This window comes from Corapipo altera, unplaced genomic scaffold (assembly GCF_003945725.1).
Source record: "Corapipo altera isolate COAL_440 unplaced genomic scaffold, ASM394572v1 48b, whole genome shotgun sequence".
Taxonomy (NCBI): domain Eukaryota; kingdom Metazoa; phylum Chordata; class Aves; order Passeriformes; family Pipridae; genus Corapipo; species Corapipo altera.
The window spans coordinates 8324556-8346923 of NW_020884884.1; the positions used below are offsets into that span (position 1 = coordinate 8324556).

Consider the following 22368-nt stretch of genomic DNA (forward strand, 5'->3'; position numbering starts at 1 on the left):
TAAATAGTCTTAACTGAAATAGTAATGTTATGCCTGAAAAATACATAGATCTCATTTAAAGGAACTTAGAGAGCTATGCTACCCCGAACAATAGGTTTTTTGGGAATTTTTAATTCTTTCAGTATGGCTGCATGTTCTATCATGATTTTTACAAAGACCATCTTTGCATTTCCTTTTCAAAGACTGGCTATCCTTCACAACAGAATGCTAAATCAGAGCAGTCACAACTGCAAGCTCTTCCATATGGAAAAGCTTCGATTACGCATTGACAAGGCGCAAGACAAAATTCAGTTCAGCTCTTCCAAAAAAACCCTCCGTTTTTTTTTAAACAAAACCATTTTAATTCTACTGTAAAGTAAACTTAAACCAGTGAAGTGATTTGTCTGCAACCCCTCCTTTACTTCTTCTAAACCATGTTTTCTTCACTAAGAGATTGGCACACATAGACGTTCTTTCCAAACACAAGCAACATTGACTAACAAATGTCTAGTTTTTAATTAGCTATAACTGTATACCTAAGAATGTTCTTTGTTTTTGACCTTTTAAAAATCCCAAGGAACCTGACATGTCTTCATAGGAGGAGTGGAAAACAGGTAAAATGCCAGGGTTTCCTGTAACTTGTGCAAGGGTACTTTCCAAAACTCCTTGCTTCAGACTGGGTTTTCTCCTCAAGCACGATGCAATGAATTAGAATGAAATTCTGTGGGGGTTTTCCTATTAATAAAAATTTTATATATATATATAAAAATATATATATATATAAAAAGATATATATATAAATATATATATATATAAAAATATAGTATAAGTATGTTTAAATAACCTCACTTTAACTTTGTCGTATTGTAAAAACTGACATCAAAGACTTATAACACATGCATATACATACATGGAGACACAGTATTTTACGTGCCAAATTTTGTTCCACGCTATTATTTTATCAAATTTATTATGGAAATAGAAGTGACTGCTCTATATTTAGAAAGAAGAAAATAGTTTCATATTACTGGCAAAATTTTCTCAGCTGCCTGAAGTCCTCCTGCTGAGCAACCACACTGGTGGCTTGTCACGGAGAACTCTCCCAGGACGCAGCCAGCCCAGTTCTGCAACTTTCTATGCCTGAGGAAAATGCAATGCCACAGCTACTACTTGCCCAAAAGGCAACCCAACCACCAACCACTGTTCTATGCACCTGCTGTACATTAATGCAAACTTCTCACAGTACAGACTGCCACGCAGGGTGCAGTGCAGTCACAGGAACTGACATCCTGGTGGAAACCCCGAGAAGATCACTCCTATGAAGTCACTACTAAGGAACAAAAGCATCATAAAATTTTAAGAACAATTAAGTATTTGCTATATAGGAACACATAGGGGAGCACATGGAAGGTATTTCACCTTGGCAAATAGCTTCCCAAATCTGAGAGGGGTTAACATTCCTACCATTTCTTCTCATTTATTTAAAGTAATTTTTTTTAGTCTCCTAATACTCAAAGAAAATTCGTTGTTCCCCACCTCCTGCAAGAAACAGTGCTTATAATATTTCAAAAACACTTCTCATTTCACGTACACTTGCAAGATGTCATGCCAAGTCACCATCAGAGACCTATTTCTGAACTTCTGCATGCCCTGAAGGCACTTAGGTATACATCTCTCATGTTTTGAAAGCCCTTGACTTCATTCCTGAATCACGCGACAAGTTTGCCAGAAGAATGTCAAAACATACACTAGGTTTTCCATTCTCTAACAGCACCCTAGAACAGGCAGTTTTGATTTTTGCTGGATCCCACTTAGATACCTGTAACTAAAACTAAACAGGATCAATCCTCAAAAAGGGATAGAAAAAGTGAATGCAAATGAAACAACAGAAAATAACAATCTAACCCATTTTTCTGTTTATAGTTGTACCAATCTTCAAGATCAACTATACGCTCTTAACACTAAGTCTGCAACCTGTATTCTTAAATACTTATTTTATCTAGGATTTAGCAACCTCACAAAGTTGTATCAAGAAATACTATTACACAATTATGGCAATCACAGTAATTCAGTTTGTACCTGCAGCAAAAAGCAGCAGCTTAAGGAAAGAAGTATTTTGAGGCTATTAAACTATTCAGGTTACTCTTCCTGCCATCCCTGAGATTAATTTCATTTATGTGATGGCAGTTCATTGTCCTTCACAAGTCAGGACATGGCAAAAAAGAACAGGACCTCCAACCTCATCCACTTCACCATCCAGACTCTGAACTTCACCTGCCAACAACATGACTAAAAATCTGTCACAGGCTCACTCCCTCTGTGGGAAGTATGAGCAATGGAGTCTTGCACCCATTGGGAAAGCACTGCTGTGTGTGCAAACCTGCATTTAAAACTGTTCCATTTCCTTTGCTTTGAAAAGTACCTAGGGGAGATGGGGAAGTGTTTTCATTATGGAACACTACCTTTACAGGCAGGTCATGTATAAGTAGACTTATACATACTATGTTATGTAAAATGTTGTCATATGTAAAAACAGACATTATGCCAACCAAACTTTATTACATTTCAAGGCAGCAACAAGCATGAAACTTGCAAAATCCTCATGTGATGATATACTTCTATTAAGTGCCGAGGGCTATTAATAATTGTTGTAGTAGTTCACCTTGAACTCGGTACTATTTATGTAGGTGCATGAGGTATTGGACGTAAACATGTTTACTTGAAACGGTCCATGATCAAGAACAAAAAGTCAATAAATCTGAGAAGGTTTCACTTCATGTAACTGTAGATTCAATGCATTTCCACTGCTCCGTTCCAGCTTCAATATTTAGATCCTGAACAACCCTCCTAAGTGACATAATTTATGACCAACTCTCATAAGGCACAAAGATTCCATACTCCTCTGCACACATCAAAGTATCTAATTTATTACTCTGGCTACAAACAACAGAACACTAGCTGTAAATGAAAATATCTTAAGCTTCTTTTTGAAAAAGAAAAGGAAAAAAAAAATCAACAAACCTGCAGGTGTTTCTTATGTGCTTATTTTCCTCCCTTTCTTATAACTTATCCTCAACAGACTTTATTAAGTCGGTTGACTTAATAAATTAACCCAAATTTACAAAGCAAATAAGGATTACCTTTTATATGAAGTTCACAGAAACAAATAAGTAGAATTAATTTGAAGAATCACATCTGTAGCTGAAAATATGTATATTTTATTATATACCTTTAGTTGTTAAAAGTACTAATAAGGAGAGGAATAGCTATTTCCAGGTTTTACTGGATGTTGTCACAGTGATCTATGCATTACTAATTATGTTATTGCTTATTAATGATACAGTGAACATTCTGAAGAAAGGGCCTCTGAGCTTGTACATCAAACCAAGTATCCCACCACTATCACAAACAGTTTGAGAGAAGAGGGCAGCATGAGGCAGGAAAGGCATACTTGCAGTTCAAACAAACCAACTCTGCCTGCAGGTTAAAGCATTTTAACATCCTCTATTTTTAAAAGATAACACCAATTAAAAAAATATGAATAAATAAAATTCAAACAGATGGCACTCTTTAAATCCTGGGGCTAGTTATGCCAGAAGGTCCTAACAAATGTACTGTAAGAAAAAAAACTACAGTAAGGCTTCTATCTGATTCTATATAGGCAGGGTAAGTAGTATGAGAAAGAGATTTTCTCTTTCCTCCACCATGCAGCTATACAGTTCAAGTCATGTTATCAGTTCCAAAGCAAGAATTAAAAACATGAAATTACATTAGGGGAAAACATGGATGGTGGTCTCAGGTCACAGCAAAAAGTATTCAGCAACAGATTCAGTTCCCATTACAAAGGGTTTGGCTAAAAAGATTCAAGGGCATTGTATGCATGCATCACGATTACAGACTAGTTTATTTTTTTTCCCTTCAAATTATCTCCTAAAGGAATACATTTAGCAACTTTCAAATGCAGTGTAACGGATTTCCAAGAGAAGTGAGGTCCAAAAATAGCATTAAAAAAAATACTCAATCTTCCACACAACACAACTTGGACTTCCACATTGGGCACAAATCAGCAGGACAGTGCCTATTCATTACTGTGAGAGTGAGGTTTCCTGGAATATGAACAATAATTGCTATGCATGTACATAAAGTTTCTTTTGTTCATTTATTGACTTGCTTGGTTTCTGTTTTTCTTTTAAGGAAACACAATTATTTTTTATTTAGATATCTGTGTTCCTCAGCAATTAAAGTACCCACAGCATTTAACTTAAAAAATTTATTTCTCCATGGAAATCTGTATTTAATTGGCCTGAAGACTTTTTTTTTATTCTTTAATCTGAGATTAAGAATAATAAAAAAAAACAGAATAAACTGAGTTTTGATATAGCTTCTCAATATTTACCTGATGAGTAAAAAAGCATTACAGAATTATCAGTTTGTTGGAGGTTTTAGATCTACAATCAACACATGAATGTAGCTCAGAAAATGTTTGAACAAAACTGTGGACAGAAACAAATGAAATTTAATTTCAGGTTATTTGTGCAGTTCCAAATTTCTAAATTCTTATCTATTTCCTTTAAAGTGAAGTTAATGGTTGCCCAAACTTCTGGTCTCTTTATACACTGTGTTAAGTATTTTATTCTTCCAACTTGGGCAATTAAGATAAAACCTTGTATTTTTGTAAAGGCACTGTTTTCCACACAAACACTTAATGAATCAGAGTAGCCATAAATACTGCAGAAAGTGTGTAGGCAAAGTACACAGCCTTTTATTTGTGAAAGCTGTCCACAACCTACACCAGGATTTGTTTCTCCATGTGTTTCCAAGGGCTTTCTAGGAAGAAATTATAGACATTTCTCTCTTCTTCTCACCAAGGTCTAAGTTATTGCAAAAAAGTGGCCAACTGTTACCAAGCTGAATCAACATCAGAAACCTGAAGTCTGATTTAGTAAGCCAGAACACCTAAGACCTCTAACATTTGAGCCTATGAAAACTCTTACTAATACTGTGTGTAAACTTCAGACCAACAGACAGATGTTCTCTTCAAACAGAGATTTACTATAGAACCTCTTGACACAATTTAAATGCCATCTCTTTTCTTGCATTTCCATCAAGAAATCTCAAATAATATCTAAGGGTAGCTAATCCCTAGGTTTACTGAGCTATTTGCTGAAGTTACATGAGGTTAGAGCCTCCATTTTGGTACACAGCATTCTAGAAAAAAACAGTTGCTTTTAACTCGAGATCATGTAAAAGAAAAAAATTTCATTCACAACCATATTTCTACTTTGTTAATTTAAGGATAGTTACTGTGATGTTTCACAACTGCAGAATGACAAAGAAAAACACACCACTTACTACCTAAACAGTTGGGAAAAAATCAAAACAAAGACTATATTCTGTCTTAGCAACTGTATCATTATTTTGAACTCTATGAAAGGAAATTGAATGCATAAATCACATCTCAGTGCCTTGTGATGATTTTGAAAGCTTCAGATGATTGTAAACAAGACTGCAACATGAGCAATTTTAAAAACATATAAGACCCATGAAAACATCCAAAGGATCTGGGTTCTCAAAAACACTTCCCTTTCAGTCATATCACCAAAAGTAACTAGCCCATTGCTAAAAAGCTTTCCCAATACTGACTCAAACTAAGACTGTTCTTTTTAAAAATTATTGGCTTTCTAAAATATCATTATACTTGGTTTCCCTTATCATCCTCTGGACAGTTAATGTATTATTTCTCTCCATTTTCATGATCCTTTCTGCAAATACTTTTGCAGAATAAGCTAAATGTTATTATTTGGATACTTATCCTGTCCAGCAAAGTACTTCCTGACTGGTTAATTTTAAGCACGTAAATGAATGCTACAATTACTTTACCAATCATATGTTGACAGTTGAGCACCCCATCATATTTTTTACTGGATCATGTTTCAAATAAGAAGCAGTATACACCAAATTTTAACCCAGGATCCCAGCCTTTGGTACTCTTCAGGAGTCTGCAATACTGGAGAAAAATAGTTATTCTCAGTGTTTGTGAATGCCTCTCTGCTAGACATCACCTTTTATTTCCTATTAATCTAACAGCTCCCTACAGTTTGTGAATATTTCCTAAACTGCTTCAGACTATAATCTGCCAACGTCTGATGAACACAGTGAGAACTCCAATAAGGAATCAATAATGAATACCTAAGGGTTGTGATATTTCCCAACAGCACCACTTGAACATGAAAAAAAAAAATCTGCCCCCAGTTTCAGAGAAAAGACAGGAATAAAGCAAAGATGAACAAAGAGTTCTAGTTGATCAGAGCAGCCTACTGCACATCAAGCCCTTTGCAGTCTTTTCTCTAGCACTACAACTTGTACTTAAATTAGAAAAAAAAAATTACAAGCTGTTTACAAGTTGTTATTTAAAAATGCCAAAAAAGAAGAAAACAACTGAAACTCTCCTTTTTAATAAATATTTATAGTGAACCATAAATATTTGTACAGATCAGTACCAATCACTGTGCAAACAGGATTGCACAGAGAATAGACTGGAAGTAGAAATGGAGGACTTCCAAGACAGTCCCAACTCACAAGAGATATGCTCAGTGGGGAAATGCATTCCTCTCCTTCCCTGCTTCTCTCGCAGCTATTGCAAAATTTCCACCGTAGATGTGAAGCAAGAGATTTAATACAATAAAAATCTAAAAAACAATCTGTGTTTTAGGGGTGCACGTTGCTCATTTTTCTAAATGCCTTTCCCAACTCGTGTTTTGGGAACCTTGCCCACAATCAAAAGGATATCTGTCTTCATCTTGCGATGACTGGTCAGCTCATAAGCTTCCCCAACAAGGACAGGGCATTCCAATGCATCAGAGCCTGCTCCCAGTATCACAGGCATTCCAAATACTACACTATTGCAGACAGTTATAATACTGAGCAGTTACAGTGATCAGATATTAGGAAGAGAAAAAAAAAGACAAAGGAAAAAACCAAAGACTGAGAGACCAAAGGCTGAGAAGATGTGTACATGATAGGGGAACCCAGGGCGATGCTTTCATAAACAACTGTAATCAAGAGCAGCTATTTTAATACAAGGCTGCAACAAACACATGTAGTTCTTTTCATCTAATATGATAAAGGCATTCCCACTAAACCTCTTTCCTTGTCTGACTGATGTTGAGAGTCCCAGTCTTACAGAAATCACAGCTGAAAAGCAGCAAGTTTTCAAATTAATTCTCCTACTGCTGCCATGCCACACTAAAATACAGGAAAAAGAGGAGTAAGGCAGAGGAATCACACTAAGCACAATCACTCAGCTACCTTGTTGACCTCTTACTAAAGGATACCAGTGTTTAGCCTACAGAAAGTCAGATGGTTGCTTTCAAGTCTGATACAGGATGATATGCTAAACCTGTATATGTAACTGTACATGTGTGAAACAAAACAAACACCAGGGAATTTGCATTTAAACAACTTATATAAACAGCAGTTTTTTACAAGGTACACATGAATGAATTCAATCAAGCTTTTCTCAAACAAATGAAAGACACCTTGTTATCAGAACTTCATCACTCCCCCATCTTTTGTGTTCTTCATCAAATTTATGGTTTTAAACTTAGCTCAAAGTCTCACAGACACTTTTGATTTTACATTTTAATTTTGTTTCTTTATTACTCCATCTTCTCCTAGATCCATTCCCATGAAGCCCATACAAACATTGTCACAGGGCTACAACGGAACAGAACCAGTCACCTCATAGAGTGGGCATAATTTAACATAACTGAACACAATACAGAGCAGTCAAACTAAACGGCATAGGTCAACAAAGAGTAAGTAACTTTTGAAAAAGACCAACCCACATGCAAGTAACATTATTGATCAGTGAAAATTTAAATTCACACCACATTCTGGAATATTAATACTACTACACTTGGGTCTTTTTCCTTAAGATGTTTCCTTCAGAAGTGAGCTCTAAGAGATTTATGAAATAGTAAGACAACTGAAACTCAGAGAGCCTCAGAATTCATGGTCAGGTGCTCTGCTTGCCAGAAGCTAAAATAAACCTGGATCAATCTCAGTTACTTAACATACATTCTCCTAAAAGATAGATTCGATGATTTGCAACATTAGTACACAAAGGTTAAAACAGTAAGATAATAATTTTATGTATGCATCTTTATGTAATCAAATTTGTTGTTCAAAAGAAAAAGATGTGAAGTAAGGTAGTATTACTTCCTCTTTATCTGTGCTGAAGTAAACTGAGCAATGAAAACTGAAAGGAATATGCAAGGCGTTTATTAAGTGGAAAAAGAATGAGGAGAGGAACAAAACAGACAAATAACATTCTGCATATTACTAGGAACACAAAGAAACAGAAATAAATAAGTCAATGGCAAAAGACAGCACAATAATGTAAATATATTCATATATCTGGTAATTGAAAATTGTATTTGACAGATACAGTATAATGCAACATCATTAGACTGCTACATTACATGGGGAAGATTCTTAAATATTTTACTAAACAGAAGACTATTGAAAACAATTAGTCCTTTGTACTAGGTTCAAGCAGAGTGCATCTGAAGGTCTATTTTTAAATTTCCAGCAAATGTTTTTACAGATAGACTACCATGTACTTTGGTCAATGAAAAGTACAAAACAAAATTCATTATAAGAGATTAAAATTCAAGTTTGTAGTTATAAAATAGCTTTTAAAGCTTGTTGGTATCTGACAAAACAATCTCTGAATAGCATTTTGTACAGACCAACGTACGGAATCTCTATGTTATAGATTGAACCTCTTTGCCTTCAATGAGGGAATCTGATCTTTTATACGAAATGCCATATTTTGCTTTTGAAGGTTAAGAAATGTTAAGAAAAATGCTTTTTGAATGTTAAGAAAAATTTTCTCTAACCTGCATATTAGTCTGACATCTGTTAAGATTTTTAAAAGTCCTAGACGTATTCACCCACTGAGTAAAAACAGGAGTATTGCATTACAGATGTGGGCTAAAGACTTACATGGAATCATGGCCTCTAGGATTTTTGTTTTTCCCCACAATTTTGAAAGAAATTGGGGCCAACAGTCTGCATCACTTTTTGCACCAGGACAGACTCACAAATGTAATTTTCTGTGAAGTAGCATAAGTAATGCATCTAAGAAGAATCCACCAAATCCCTAAGGTAACAGACAGGTGAAGAGTCTGCTCTAATCCCTTCAAAATGACCAAAAAAAAAAAGTTTAGTGAAAGAACGTCATCCTGGCTGCACAGGCCCCAAAGCACTGTGCAAGGACACGATTCACAGAAACCCACTGGGATGCCACACTGGTGCTCGTGGAGGGCTCCTGTGCAGCCAGTGGGCATCACCTGTGCCACAGCACTGCCGTGGGCAAAGGATCCCAGGGGGCCCTTTGGACATCTCACGCTGCCTCAGCCAAGCGATTTTTAAAAAATTTACCAAGCTGACTTTGCCAGAAGCCTATTAGGAAGTTTCACAGAGCCTGTTCTGACAAACAAGCTGCAGAAGTAGTAACTTCCAAGAGAAAATGTACCAATAAAAACTGTCATAACATCTTCAGTTGTTTCCTCTGCCTTTCTAAGACAGGCGATAGCTCGACCAATGTAAACCCACAAAGCCTCTAGCAGATGCATCCAGCCCACTCAAATAACAGATTTATCATAGCTAATAGGACAGTATTTGAGCTGCCAGTTTGCTCATAGACAATATAGACTTTCCCCTCTCCTCTTCTTAACACTCTGTTAGGAATGACTTACAGTAACAGGGCATCTGACAATGCTCCATCCCACAGAAAATTTTTCCTCACCACAGACAGGGTTTTTTTTCTTGCATCCTAGTGTCTATCATTAACTAATGGTCACAGTGATTATTCTTGTATATTAATGACAAGTTCTCAAGTGCAAAACCAAAGCTCTATCGTTCACGGTGGTGGATGGAGAGGTGTAGAAGGGGGAAGAGGACAGTTGTAAAGGACTAGTGCTTCCCACTACCACCCATCCTTATCCCTGTCCAGAAACAGCATCAGGGGACTTCAGAATTTAGTGCCTCCATTTTACAGAAAATACAAGTTACAAAGTTCTGCCCAAGAAAACAGTGCCAGTTTCATAACTCTGTTGATTTCATGGAAAGATGTTCACATTTCTATTTAAATTGACCTCAGACAGCAAGTTTCTTCAATGACTTGCAACATAATATACCTAGAAGCAACACTGCTTTGAAATATGTCTCTTTGCCAAAATTTTAAAGGGAAAATTTCATGAAGAATTAAGAAGTTCTTTTCAAGGGGAAGACAAGGCACATACACCTGAACGGTTTTTAAAACCTTATATTGTTTGACATTTTAAAGCTAATTTTTTAAAACCTTCTTAAAAGACTAAGAAGTCACACACTTAAATAGAGACAGACTTGAACTAGGGAAAAGTATCCAAGTCAATACAGCAATACCCATTTTACTCCTTCAGAGCATTCAGCCCAGAACATTTAACACTAAACAAACACTGTCAATGCCATGGTACAAGAGGACATAAGGTAACTGAATTCTAGATCATTCTGAAGAGATTACAAGTCTTTGAAACGGGGAGGGGGAGGCAAAAGGGAGGTTATGTTTTTGTTTCATACTTAAAACATTACCTCCCGATTACCTCCCTTGTTAATCAAAAACATGCTGTACATTCTTTCATCTTAGAAAGTAACCATTAAAACAGACCTATCTAGCTCTTTCAAAAAAATAATAAGTGAGGTAATAAGTTGTGAATCAAAGTGTTCCCTTCCACATAAAACATCTGCAAGAGGAAAAGGGGGAAAACAGTTTAATAGAACTGCAGATAGGTAATCAAATGCCATAGTTCAACAGGGAGTAACAAGCATATGCACAGAGATTGAGATTTGTCCTTGTAGCATTTAATCCTGCTCATATTGTGCAATTCATCTCAGCACAGTCAGAGCAACCATAGCTCTACTCCCACTAAATGGAAAATTCCACTCGAGGTTAAGTGAAACTCTTCAAAAGCCCAATTTGAATTCTTTCTGCTCAGCCCAGTTTTGTTCATAGAACTGCTCATTCGCTTGCAAACACAGTATTCTGTTCATCTTCTCAGAGCACAAAATGAACGCCACTTCACTGGGGGCTGAGCCCAGGAAGGGCATCAAGGCCAGTTACGGGTCACATTCACCCTTCCTCTCTCCTTACTGTGTAGCAATATCTTTCCTTGACGGTGGTACAACAACAGAAATGCAAAAATTTCATGGTAAAAATATGGCAATTAAATGTTATAATTGTATCGGACTACCGTGTAATTATATGTACGTGCAGATGTTATACAATACAATACTGCATTGAGCAATTCAAGGAAACAGCTTTTATATACAATTAAATGACTTGATGCATAGGGCCTTTGGCATCAGACCTTCTCTTCAATCCTCTCTATGTGGTTACTTCGCAACAATCTTCATACTACCTTCTAAAGAACAACCAAATGAACAAGAGAGAATTTTATTTTTGTTCATTTGCTATTGTAGAATAAAAAATAGGAAGGGAAATAGAAGAGAAAATAGCAACATATTTATCTCACCAAGATAAATCATCCCTGTGTATTCCAACTAATGCAGTCAAAATGAACAGAAAACAACCATGGTATTCACAGAACAAGGGCATAAGAACTCTAGACAGAAATACAGCCAGTAAAAGCACACTGAGCTATATAATAAATACATTTCCTCCTGCAGAATCCTTGGTACTGTCCCCTGGCAACCATAAAAATGTCAATGCTTTGCTAAGTAACCAGTCAGAAAATGCATGTCTGTACACCCACATAGAATTTTCTGTCTGAAATATGTAATAACTTTATTCTAGTTCTATACCTGTATCCACAGCATTTACAGCCAAATTCAGTGGAAAGGAAATGCAGAAAGTATCATGTTTATCTGCCATATCATTCCTCTTTAGGAACACAGTTCCCTTACCAGTTAAAGGAAAGCAGGTCCAATGATACAGATTTCTTAAATGTTTCAGATTCTTAAAAATTTTTATTGGAGTTTTCTCCCCACATCTTCTGAATGTATTTAAAACAACCTCAAGATAATAAGCTAACTAAGTGTGAAAAGTTACTTTGCTGGCATTATATACCTTTAAAAACATAGTGGTCCTACTGTAAGTATAAAGACAAAACTAAAAAGCTGTAACCAAAAGCTTATCAAAAGCTAATCTATTACCGATAACAGAAACTATCTGAAACATTATATATAAAAAAAAAAGAGATCATTCTCCTGTGCATTAATAAAGGCATAAAACCAGAACTAATAAAAGACGTAAGAAATAGTTTTAAACATTTCCTCAAAAAGCATTTAAGATTCTGATATGGCAGAAACCCAAATATTTTTAATTGTTAAATACAGTGCATTTAAAAACTCCTACTACAGGTTTTTTCTTTTTGGAAAACAATTATTTATTCTTGAAAATTGAAAGACATCATAAAAAGCAAGAGATACATCACACCTGCTGTGAAGAATAAGCAGAGATACTATTTTTTAACATAAGCAGTAGCTTAAAATAAAAATTTTAAAATGTTAGGGTAACAACAACTTTGTCTTGCTTCACTACTAAAGGACTGAGATTAAGTACAGAAGTTTACTCACCCTGCTGTTGAAGCTTTTACACAGACAGCAAGACTTCCTCTCAAATATTGACTTCTGCTCACCCACCACAACCCTGGTTCCCTTATCAGGCTCCCCATCCCAAACCATATAGAGTAGCAAAAATATGTGCTGAATACCTTCATGTAACCACCATATAACTGAAAGTTACACTGTATAAAAATTTGAAAAGTCATCTTAGAAACATATTAGATAAAGTACAGACCCATATCTTCATCTACCCATGTATGTATATACACGGATAAATATGGAGATTATATACATACGTGCATCTACAAATCTGTATATTAATCATTACATTTACGTGTTATGAACAGTCATTCTGCAGGACTGAAAAATCCATCAGAATTCTGTACAGCAAACCTTGCACTGCTACAATCTGTCATGAGTTTTCATCTACCCTCTCTGCGGCTGCAATCATGGCATACAGCATTTGCAGATGAAGATTTACAACCAAGTCATACAATGGTTTGCATAAGCAGATATCCTAATTCTCCAAAAGACATTTAATAATATAGGTAAGAGCAATCAGTGAGTACCAGTTTTTCCTTTAATAATTAAAACTGAAGAGAAGTTTAAAAAGGTTATTTTATAAAAAAAAAATTGCAGAGATTCAAGAAAGAAGTCCCATCACATAAAAAAAAAAAAAAAATCACAAAATCACCTTACAAAAACTTACCTTATAATAAAAGGGACAAATGGTGCCATGCTGAGTGCTGAATGAGTGCCATCCATTGGAGATGGATACAGTCTTCCCAGGATTAAAAGCAAAAGAAACAGGCTTGGATGGACTTTCAACTCTTCAACTTCACTAAATAGAAAGGGGTAAGAAGCATTTGGTGAAAAGTGCATTCTCCTTCACGCTACTATTGATTCTCTTCCCCACAAAATAGGCTTCTGCATTTCTGGTTCAAGGAGGTATTCTAGGCTGATCATTACAAGAGAGTGCAAACCCTGCTGGGATCAAACATGGCATCCAGTTCTCCTGCAGGGAACCCCTGTAATGAAGGCACTTATGGCTGTATTGCCGTCACTTTCCTGCATTATTCCAAGCCTCTTTTTTTCCCAATTATGGTGAGCCGCCTTCATTTTTAAATAATATTAAAAACCTGCACAGATAATCTTTCTCTATGAACCAGGAAACTAAGAAAGTGGAGTTAGTTACAAAAAGGTGGTTTAAAAAAACCTCTTCTTATCAGTTTGGGAGGAAATGTGTATTTAGCAAACAGCAGGCTTTACTAAAAAATAAAGTTCTTGTCATTGACACCAAGTGGCTACTATTCACATTTAAAAAAATCAGAAATCTAAGTTAAAATCAACCCCTCTTAATTTATTTAATGACTAATAATAGGATACAAGTCTGAATTCACACTGGAAAAGCATTCCAAGCCTCCATTTCAGACAGCAGCTTTCAATCTTTTTCAACTGAAAGACTTCCCAGAATTTACCAATGAGGACACTGTCACCTTTCAAAACGTCAGGGAAAGCAGACTGCTACACCAAATATACACACCCTCTTTTCTTAAGCAGAGACTGCAAAACATGCAATGACTGGTGAAACTTCTGCTTCAGAGTATCCATCTTAGGCCCATTAAACAGACAGTTGAACCTCATCCATAAATCAGCTACTCAATTTCTACAGTTTATACCATGGCATTTTAAGAGAAAACAAACCCAGCATTGATTTACTCTAAAAGTTCATGAACCTGGAGGTAACAGTGTCATTCCAAATGGTATCATCTGTAGCTCTCAGCCACCATTTGTGGAGTCCTTAAAAGAAGACCAAGGACTTTCCCTTGAGTCAGTGTGTCACAGGCTGGAAAGCATTCATTTAGGGTTACGTGAGGCCTATGACTCTGTATTGCTTAAACACGTCAGGAAGCCTCATTGTTAAACATGAGAAAGTCATACACCCAGTTTCTGCTGCCCTGAAAAATATAAGTTCTTTAACATCTGATCCTAGGAACGCAGCAACTATTAATTACTCAGCAGTAGTTCAGTCTTCAGGGACTTATTGCGATGTGCAAAAGCTAAAAGAAAAAAGCCTTAGCAAAAGACACATAGTTGAACTATATAATTTCAAGAAGCTGTTGATACATACAACAGCATTAGGGTGTACGTGACACAGCTCAGTTTAAACTTTTCATTCCACTTTATATTTCAAAGTTTTCTTAGACATTGTCTTACCTGTTCAAAGTACTGGTTACAACCTCCAACTGCTTGAGAAGGAAAGGATAAAGACTTGGAAACCGAGAGAAAAACTCCCCTCCTGTCATTCTGCAGAAACAAATGAATAAGAGTCATAATTAGCAGTAATCAGTTGCACTCAAAATACCAGTTTATTTGTTGATTTCTGATGCTACAGTGAAACTGGCAATCCAGAAGAACCATGCACACATGATGAACTACTTTCAAAGGCAGCATGATGTTTTCATTAAAAATGATGATACAGTATATTTTACACAAGTTAAGTAACTCTGTATGTGTCCATACTAACACTTCGTCAACTAAACTAGTGGGGCCTTTTTGGGAAATCACACTAAAAAGAAAAGATACAACAGCTTAAATTCCGGTACCATTTTAAGAACATTCTAGTTGAACAAGAGAAGACTTACACATGCTTTAGCGTGGCTCATGTACTAAATAGCTAATAAAATAGGCTTAAAAGACATGGACTAACAGATGCTCATAATTTACTGACACTAAAAAGCATCTCAGAATAGCAACTCACAGAAGATTTGTAAAATGCATCTGACCTTCATTTAACCCTCTTTATCCAGCACTGCTTCCAACACATAGCAGTGGTGACACGTACAGGCCACATTTTTGCTTGTGTAGATGGAGCAACCACATCCAAAACAGAGCAATGCACAAATACCTAATGAACTCATCCCTAGCCAGAATTAGTACGGCGGAACAGTTCAAGCCACAACAGCAAATTAATCCAAGCTAAAAGGAGGTACGTAGAAATCTTCTGCATTTGTTTGGTTTAGATCGGATAAAGCATGGCTTCAGGGTTTATAGGAAACCATTCAGCATCATCTAAGCAAGAACCATCCCCACTGAATGTTACAGTGGGGAGGTTCTAATTAGACATATATGCTGTGCAGATAAAACAGACTGCCTTTAAAAATAAATAAATGAAAGGCCATCCATTTAGAAAAAGAAAGCCAACCACAGGGTTTGCTTGCCACAAGATCAATCAAGATAAATGTCAGCGTGTTAGCATGACTCCAATGCAGCACTTACAACAAGTAGACAGATCCAGGTCTAGAGAAATAACACAATGAGATGGCAATATTGAATGTGCATAAAAATAAGCAGACAAAAATAATCATGCACGAGTAAATGAGCACATGGGAAGCATCAGCACAGCTTCTTCCAGCACTCCACTAACATAACATGCCTTAGCCACAGGCCACAGAATAAACACAGCAAAAACAGCTAACTAGATGGAAACAAACATTCAAAGAGGTACAGGAAACTTTCTCTAGGTACATGAGAAACAATACTGTGAATATATATACACAATAATAGTGAGTTGCTATAACTAAAAGCATGTCCAATGAATCTGCAGTAGCTGTAACAGCTACAAAAAGGCTTCAAGTTAAAAAATTAGATGGAAGCGTTCAAACCAAGAATGAATATAAATAAAAGCAGTAATGAGGACAGTTTAGACATCAATACTGAAAATCACTGAAGACACCCATGTAATTTCTTCTTACAGCTTCTTCAAAACAACTTTAATTTTTTCTACATACATTATGTAGAAAACTGAAGATGCAAAGCCAGAGACAGCTCAAAACGTAAGATCTAAGTATATCAAGTTAAACAGCCCGTCCGACTGAGTTTTTCCATATGTAAAACATTAGGAATTCAGTAAAAGAAAAAAAAGAAAAAAATTCTATCCAAAAATCCTGCGACACCTCCACATCTTGGTTCCATAGACTGCATCAAGCAAAAGCAGATTGAGGTTAAGATTTCTATGGAATGGATGACCACTGGTTAGAGGTTTAAGAGAAGACTATATACAAGCAGCATTTCATACAAGTACTTTTAAAGGTCCATTTTTAATGTATTAAAAATTCACCAGTCACATTTGAATCAATATTAAATAATGGAATGGAATATCCTCACAAAGTCTCAAAATTCTTTGTGATTAGCATGGTTTCATGAACCTTTTTGAGAGGAAAAGAAAATGATAACTACTGAAGTGGGTAGTTTACACACCCTCCCACATAAGCTGCTCCACAGCTTATGTGAGGGGAGAAGACAGCCTAACCAATACCGTTAATCAGCAGTAGCTGCAGAAAAGATCTCCACAGGCACTTTCAGAAAAAGAGAGAGACAACTGTCTGAGCAGACTGTTACAGGGTCTCCAGTTCAGTGAGGAAACAAGAAAGACTACACACTAGCAAAAGTGCTGCAAAATGCAAAGGTGTTCTCAAAAATACAGAGCACCATTTTAAGTGTGAATCCACTACCTGGGGATGTCAGGGCAGGGATATGTGCAACAGGGAATAAGCAGAAAGAAAAACAGTTAGACAGAATAAAAGAGAGGTATTTAGTTGTTTCATTTTTGATTACTGACCATCTTTTTTGCCCCTGGAAACATGTACACATTATTAGGTACCCACAAGTATTTTAGCATCGTAACTGAGACTGGAACAACAAAAAAATGTAACGGTTCTGCTTTTCCAAAATGCACTAAGCCACATATTTTGTATTAATTTCATCAACAATGTACTCCTGTGAAAAATTAATACCAACCAAGATATGTTTCATGTTACTATTATAAACAGATTCCTGCATACACATACACACATATGTGAGTTAGACTTCATAATTAATAAGCTATCCATATCTTTACAAGGGGATAAGTTCCTGACACACCTATATAGGAATATATCAAGTGGACTAAAACAACCCAAAAACCACTGCTAACAGTTTTCATGAAACAAACTCTTCCCCCCTATTCTAAAATATATCTGACAGGGAATGATAGGTTTAAATTAAAAATATCTATAGATAACTATCTTCCCATTAGTCACTGACAAAGTTCAAACACAGATGTTTGGCAACACAGTTACCATAATTAAATTCTTAAACCAAACATTTTGCAGATCACAAGATTTTACATCTACTCACCCTAAAACATGTTTATAAAAGAAGTAACTGAGAAGAGCCTTAGGATACTAGTATTTTTCCCCATGTCCAGTTAAAACTATTTTTATATTGCTTCAGAGCTCATCTTTGATAGTATGTTAAACCACAGACTCTGAAGCAACATTTTCTTTTTTCCTGTTAGTAACTCAAAGTAGCACAATTTCAGAATCCAGAATTTCAAATGGGATTACTGAGACCTAAATAACGAATTAGTGGAAGGTTATTTACTGAAAGAGGAACTACAGTAATGAAACAGAGAAGTTATCAATGGGCTGATGATGCTTACAACAAAATCCCTCTCCCCGATGTAAAATGTCGTTCAAGTACATAATTAAAATGATGCTTGAGGTAGGAAAGGTTGAGAGAGAAACTAATGGAAGCACCCATATCCTCCTAAATTCACTAGAAAATAATATGTAAAACTGTATACATGCAGAATACTGCAGTACATAGATAGGAAGATGCAATATTTACATCTCAGATACTCTGCAGTTTGACAACCTCAATGCTTTCTCACATGCAAGTAACTCTGCAAAAAAGCCAGATGACTGTGTTAGAGTACAGCCCATTCACAAAAGGTTTCACTTGGATGGCTAGAGACAGCAGCCATGTTTTAGCACTCACAAGAAAGACTGACAAAAGAGTGTTTGCGTAGAGACATATACCTGAGTTTCTTTTCCATTTTCACTCAGGTTTTCCATCTGAAAAGATGTTCCATTAATGAAAAATAGTAATACAGAGGTATCTTCTGTACTATGTCAGACAGAATCAAGTGACAGCCACCACTGCTAACAATTCTCTGTGTCCCCCGAGTCAAATTCTCCCACTTACATAGACTCTGGAGCAGGAAAAATGAGGAAAAGAAACATCTTTCACAAAATATAGAGTTCATATAAATTGGCAAGAAGTTATTTTGAAGGCATGTGATGACATGAAGGTCAGAATTTATTTGCTAGCAATAAGCACTCAGAAGACAAGAGTGAATCACAGCTAAGTTCCAAAAAAAAAAAAAAAATCCAACAACTAGTGATAGGAGTAAAAATTAAAAAAAAAAAAGAAGAAAGGCATTACTCAAAGCAGACTGTAAATCTATAAAACTTCAAGGAAAAGTCTACGTAAACTATATATCATGCTTAAAAGTGTTGATAACGCTTCTTCAGAAAATATGAAAAAATCAGTTTTACTTTTTTCTGAAAAATAACCTAACCCAGAAGCCCTTATTATACTCCATTGTCAGCAGTTCTTCCATTCATTTAGCACCAGTTCTTTGGCTTTTACCAATTTTCAGAGTAGAACCTGGGATGGTTTAAGCTAAACATCATGTACTTACCAGTTCTCATTTCATCTGCTTTGCTTGTGGAAGTATTAATTACCATCAAACTTCTAGAATCAAATTCATAAATGCTGCTGCAATCTCTGACATGTCTGGGACATTATGTTTGTCTCAGTAGCAACCTGATTCTGCATAACGCAAGGGGTAGCATCTATGTTTGTATAACTGTTGTCTTTCTAAATAAATATTCCATCTTTATGCATAGCAAGTATGTGGACTTTTTAACTGCATTTTAAAAAATACATTTAAGAATAAAACTATGGACGCTGCAGTGTTCTTTTTAAAGCTGTTCTGTACACTTAACAGAATAGTCCAGGAGATTAAAATTCTGCTGTGACACTGGGGCATAAGTATCATTTTACTGCAATATGTGTCAAAGATCACCTGCTTCTGTTCTTTCATTTATTTTTCAGAAGAACAAAGCTTTATAACCTTGTAGGTTGGTTTTAGTAACTGATATGTTAGAGAACATTTGCAGTAAATATGTTAATATTTGAGTACAGCATAAGTGAGATTTGGAGACAATCTTCTGAGGGCAGCAAGAGTCTCTGGTGCTCTTTTTGAATGTAAATATTGCTAACATCTTAAGTCAGCGGACAAAAGCATGGTCAGATATTTGACAGGGAAAAATAATATTATATTTAAAAAGAAAAAATAGAACTGGAATGTGAAAAAAATATAGACAAGACACAATTAGAGATCAAGACCAAGAACATAGTTTTAATGACATTATAGACATATTGACTCCTGTATAATCTACTCGTTTTATACCAATTCTCACAGTGAAATCATTAACTATGATATGTCACATAATGCCACACATATGTCACTGTTCTTATGTTAAAGAGCAGTAATGCAGAAACAGAATCAAATTTACTCCTTGCACTGCAAGGACAATTGCTGTTGGAAGAACTTGAAAACCAGGACAGAATTTAGCAAATCTGTCATTCAAAAGGACAGATTTATATAGATAATAGACATTTTACAGATTTGCTTCTCCTGATTTCATTGAACTATTAAAAAAATCCCACAATGCAACTTAACTAGGCTAACTAGTTTTTAGTCACCCACTTTAACATTCCTGTTCTTTCCCTGAAAGGGATCTGAAAGAATGAACAGGCAGTTCACACTTTCTTGAAAATCAAAAACCTCCATAAGCATTGCAGCTTTCACTTCACTCAAGAAAAGAGAAGCAGAATCCTAAATTTATCCTAAAACGACCACATTATTGCCAGCTCAAGGAGGTAATCTTCAAATTCTAAGGCAAGCACCATAAACGGATTTTGGGAAGAGAGTGTACACACTATCGAAAGGCTCCAACTTGCCAGGTTTCAGTTTCATATACAAAAACAGGTAAGTAACAGAAACCAACCTAAAGAAACTTGTGCATAAATGCACAGAGAATCCAAGAGTCTGGTGAGAACTGGAATCTCTTCTTATTTCCTAGGGAAAGCAGTTAAACTATATTTTCATTCAGGAAAAAAACTTAAAGGACTAGAAAATGCTGTACTTGACAAACAGGTTCAGCTTTGTTCAGATTTCTCATTTGGAAACTGAGGCAGTACAGCTTGGATAAACAAAGCATTTGGGCTGGACCACCAGGCCCAACAGATATCAGTGGTTCAGTGTTTGGTTGTTGGCTGGTAACAGTGGAACACTCCACAGGTCAGTTCTGGGGCCACTGCACCCCTCAACATTTTTATCAACAACGTGGTTGAAAAGAGATGGAAAGCATTCTCTGCAGATCTGTAGACAGCACTGAATTAGGGGGATTGGATAAAACACCAAACAGCAGACTTTCAGTCTAGACAGACCTTGAGAAACTTAAGGTTTGGGCTAACAGAAACCTTATGTAGTTCAACAAGGAGAAACAACATTCTGCACCTGGCTGAATAATCCTGAACATCAGCACAGGCAAATATCAAACCGGCTCAGAAACCAATAGCCCCATGGGAAAAAAAACAGGGGTTACAGAGGATGCCAAACTCAGTATGAGCCAATGGTACATCCTCACTGCAAACAGGACAAACTACATACTGGACTATGTTCATTAGGATGAATGCAGCATCAGATCAAGCAGTGAGGCTGTACATGAAATCCTCCATCAAGCTGGATTGCCAGGTTCAGAAGAGATTAGAACACACAGAAGAAGGCCCAGCAAAGAGGTGCTCAGATAGATAGGGCCTTGAGCACCTGTCTTGTAAGAAGCTGAAGGAGACAGGTTTGCTCTGTTTGACAAAGAGGAGGTCCAGGGTGGATCTAACAAAAACCTACAACCACTTGAAGGAATTAAAGACTAGAGAGCTAATCTTGCAGTAGTTGCAGACAGTACAGAAAGAACACAAATCATAGTTTGGAAATTTCAAATTGGGCAAGGGGAACAATGCATTTGAACATATTACTCAGAGAGGTTGTGAAATGACCATCCATAGAGGTTTTAACTCATCCAAAGACAGTGCTGACCTGTACTGCCACCAGTCACACTTTGAATGAGAATCAAGAAAACAGAATAAAAAGATCTTTTTACTGTCTGCATGGTTCCACATAGCTACTTCCCACTCTGGCACCATGATTTTAACCTTGTCTTCTTAACAGATCAGTGTTTTTCTTTTCTTCCTGTATTTCCTGGCCATCACTACCTACTGTAATTACAGTGGACAGTAGTTCCTGTTCCAAACAACAAAATTCTTGAGATTTAACAAGTTTTTAGTAAGTTAGTAAATTAGTCTTCAGTTCAGCACAAAATATTGTTTTCCACAACATACACTAGTATTTCAAATACTAGCTTGATGTGAAATAAAAATAACCACTTAAAATTTTGTTTCATTCATTCAGAAATATATATTTATGAAAGCTCTTGATTAGCAGTCCCTCTGGAGGATAACCAGAGAATCATCACTATTTTTTTACTAAGAGATTAAGACAATAGCAACAGGCAAGTTCCTTCAGAAATAGATTATATACAAATTTTAATTTGCTTCAGATAATTTCATTTAATGAACACAGGTATGAGCTAAATTCCTGAAATCACATACTCTCTCAGGACTCCTGACAAACTGCTTTCAAGAAAACATTTCACATGCATAAGAGAATTTTAGCACTGCCATAGAAGACAAAATGGCCATGTAATTTTGTGGGAGGCTTGAAAAGCCACAGTATTTGAAAAAAACAACTGTAAAAAAACCTGGTGTAATACATTGGCTAGTAAGACAAAGAGGAAGGATACAGAA

The 22368-nt window shown here is 36.1% G+C and overlaps 1 protein-coding gene across 3 annotated transcripts in view; it reads right to left on the reverse strand.

Moving 5' to 3' along the window:
• Nucleotides 1–22368, reverse strand: part of THADA (THADA, armadillo repeat containing) — a 164922-nt gene that overhangs the window by 91304 nt on the left and 51250 nt on the right. For all 3 annotated transcript variants that reach the window (XM_027641212.1, XM_027641210.1, XM_027641213.1), the window contains exons 27-28: nucleotides 14827–14916; nucleotides 13319–13450 (exon numbers count right to left, since the gene is read on the reverse strand). In XM_027641212.1, coding sequence (XP_027497013.1) covers nucleotides 13319–13450; nucleotides 14827–14916 — 222 coding nt within the window. The remainder of the gene's footprint in view (nucleotides 1–13318; nucleotides 13451–14826; nucleotides 14917–22368) is intronic.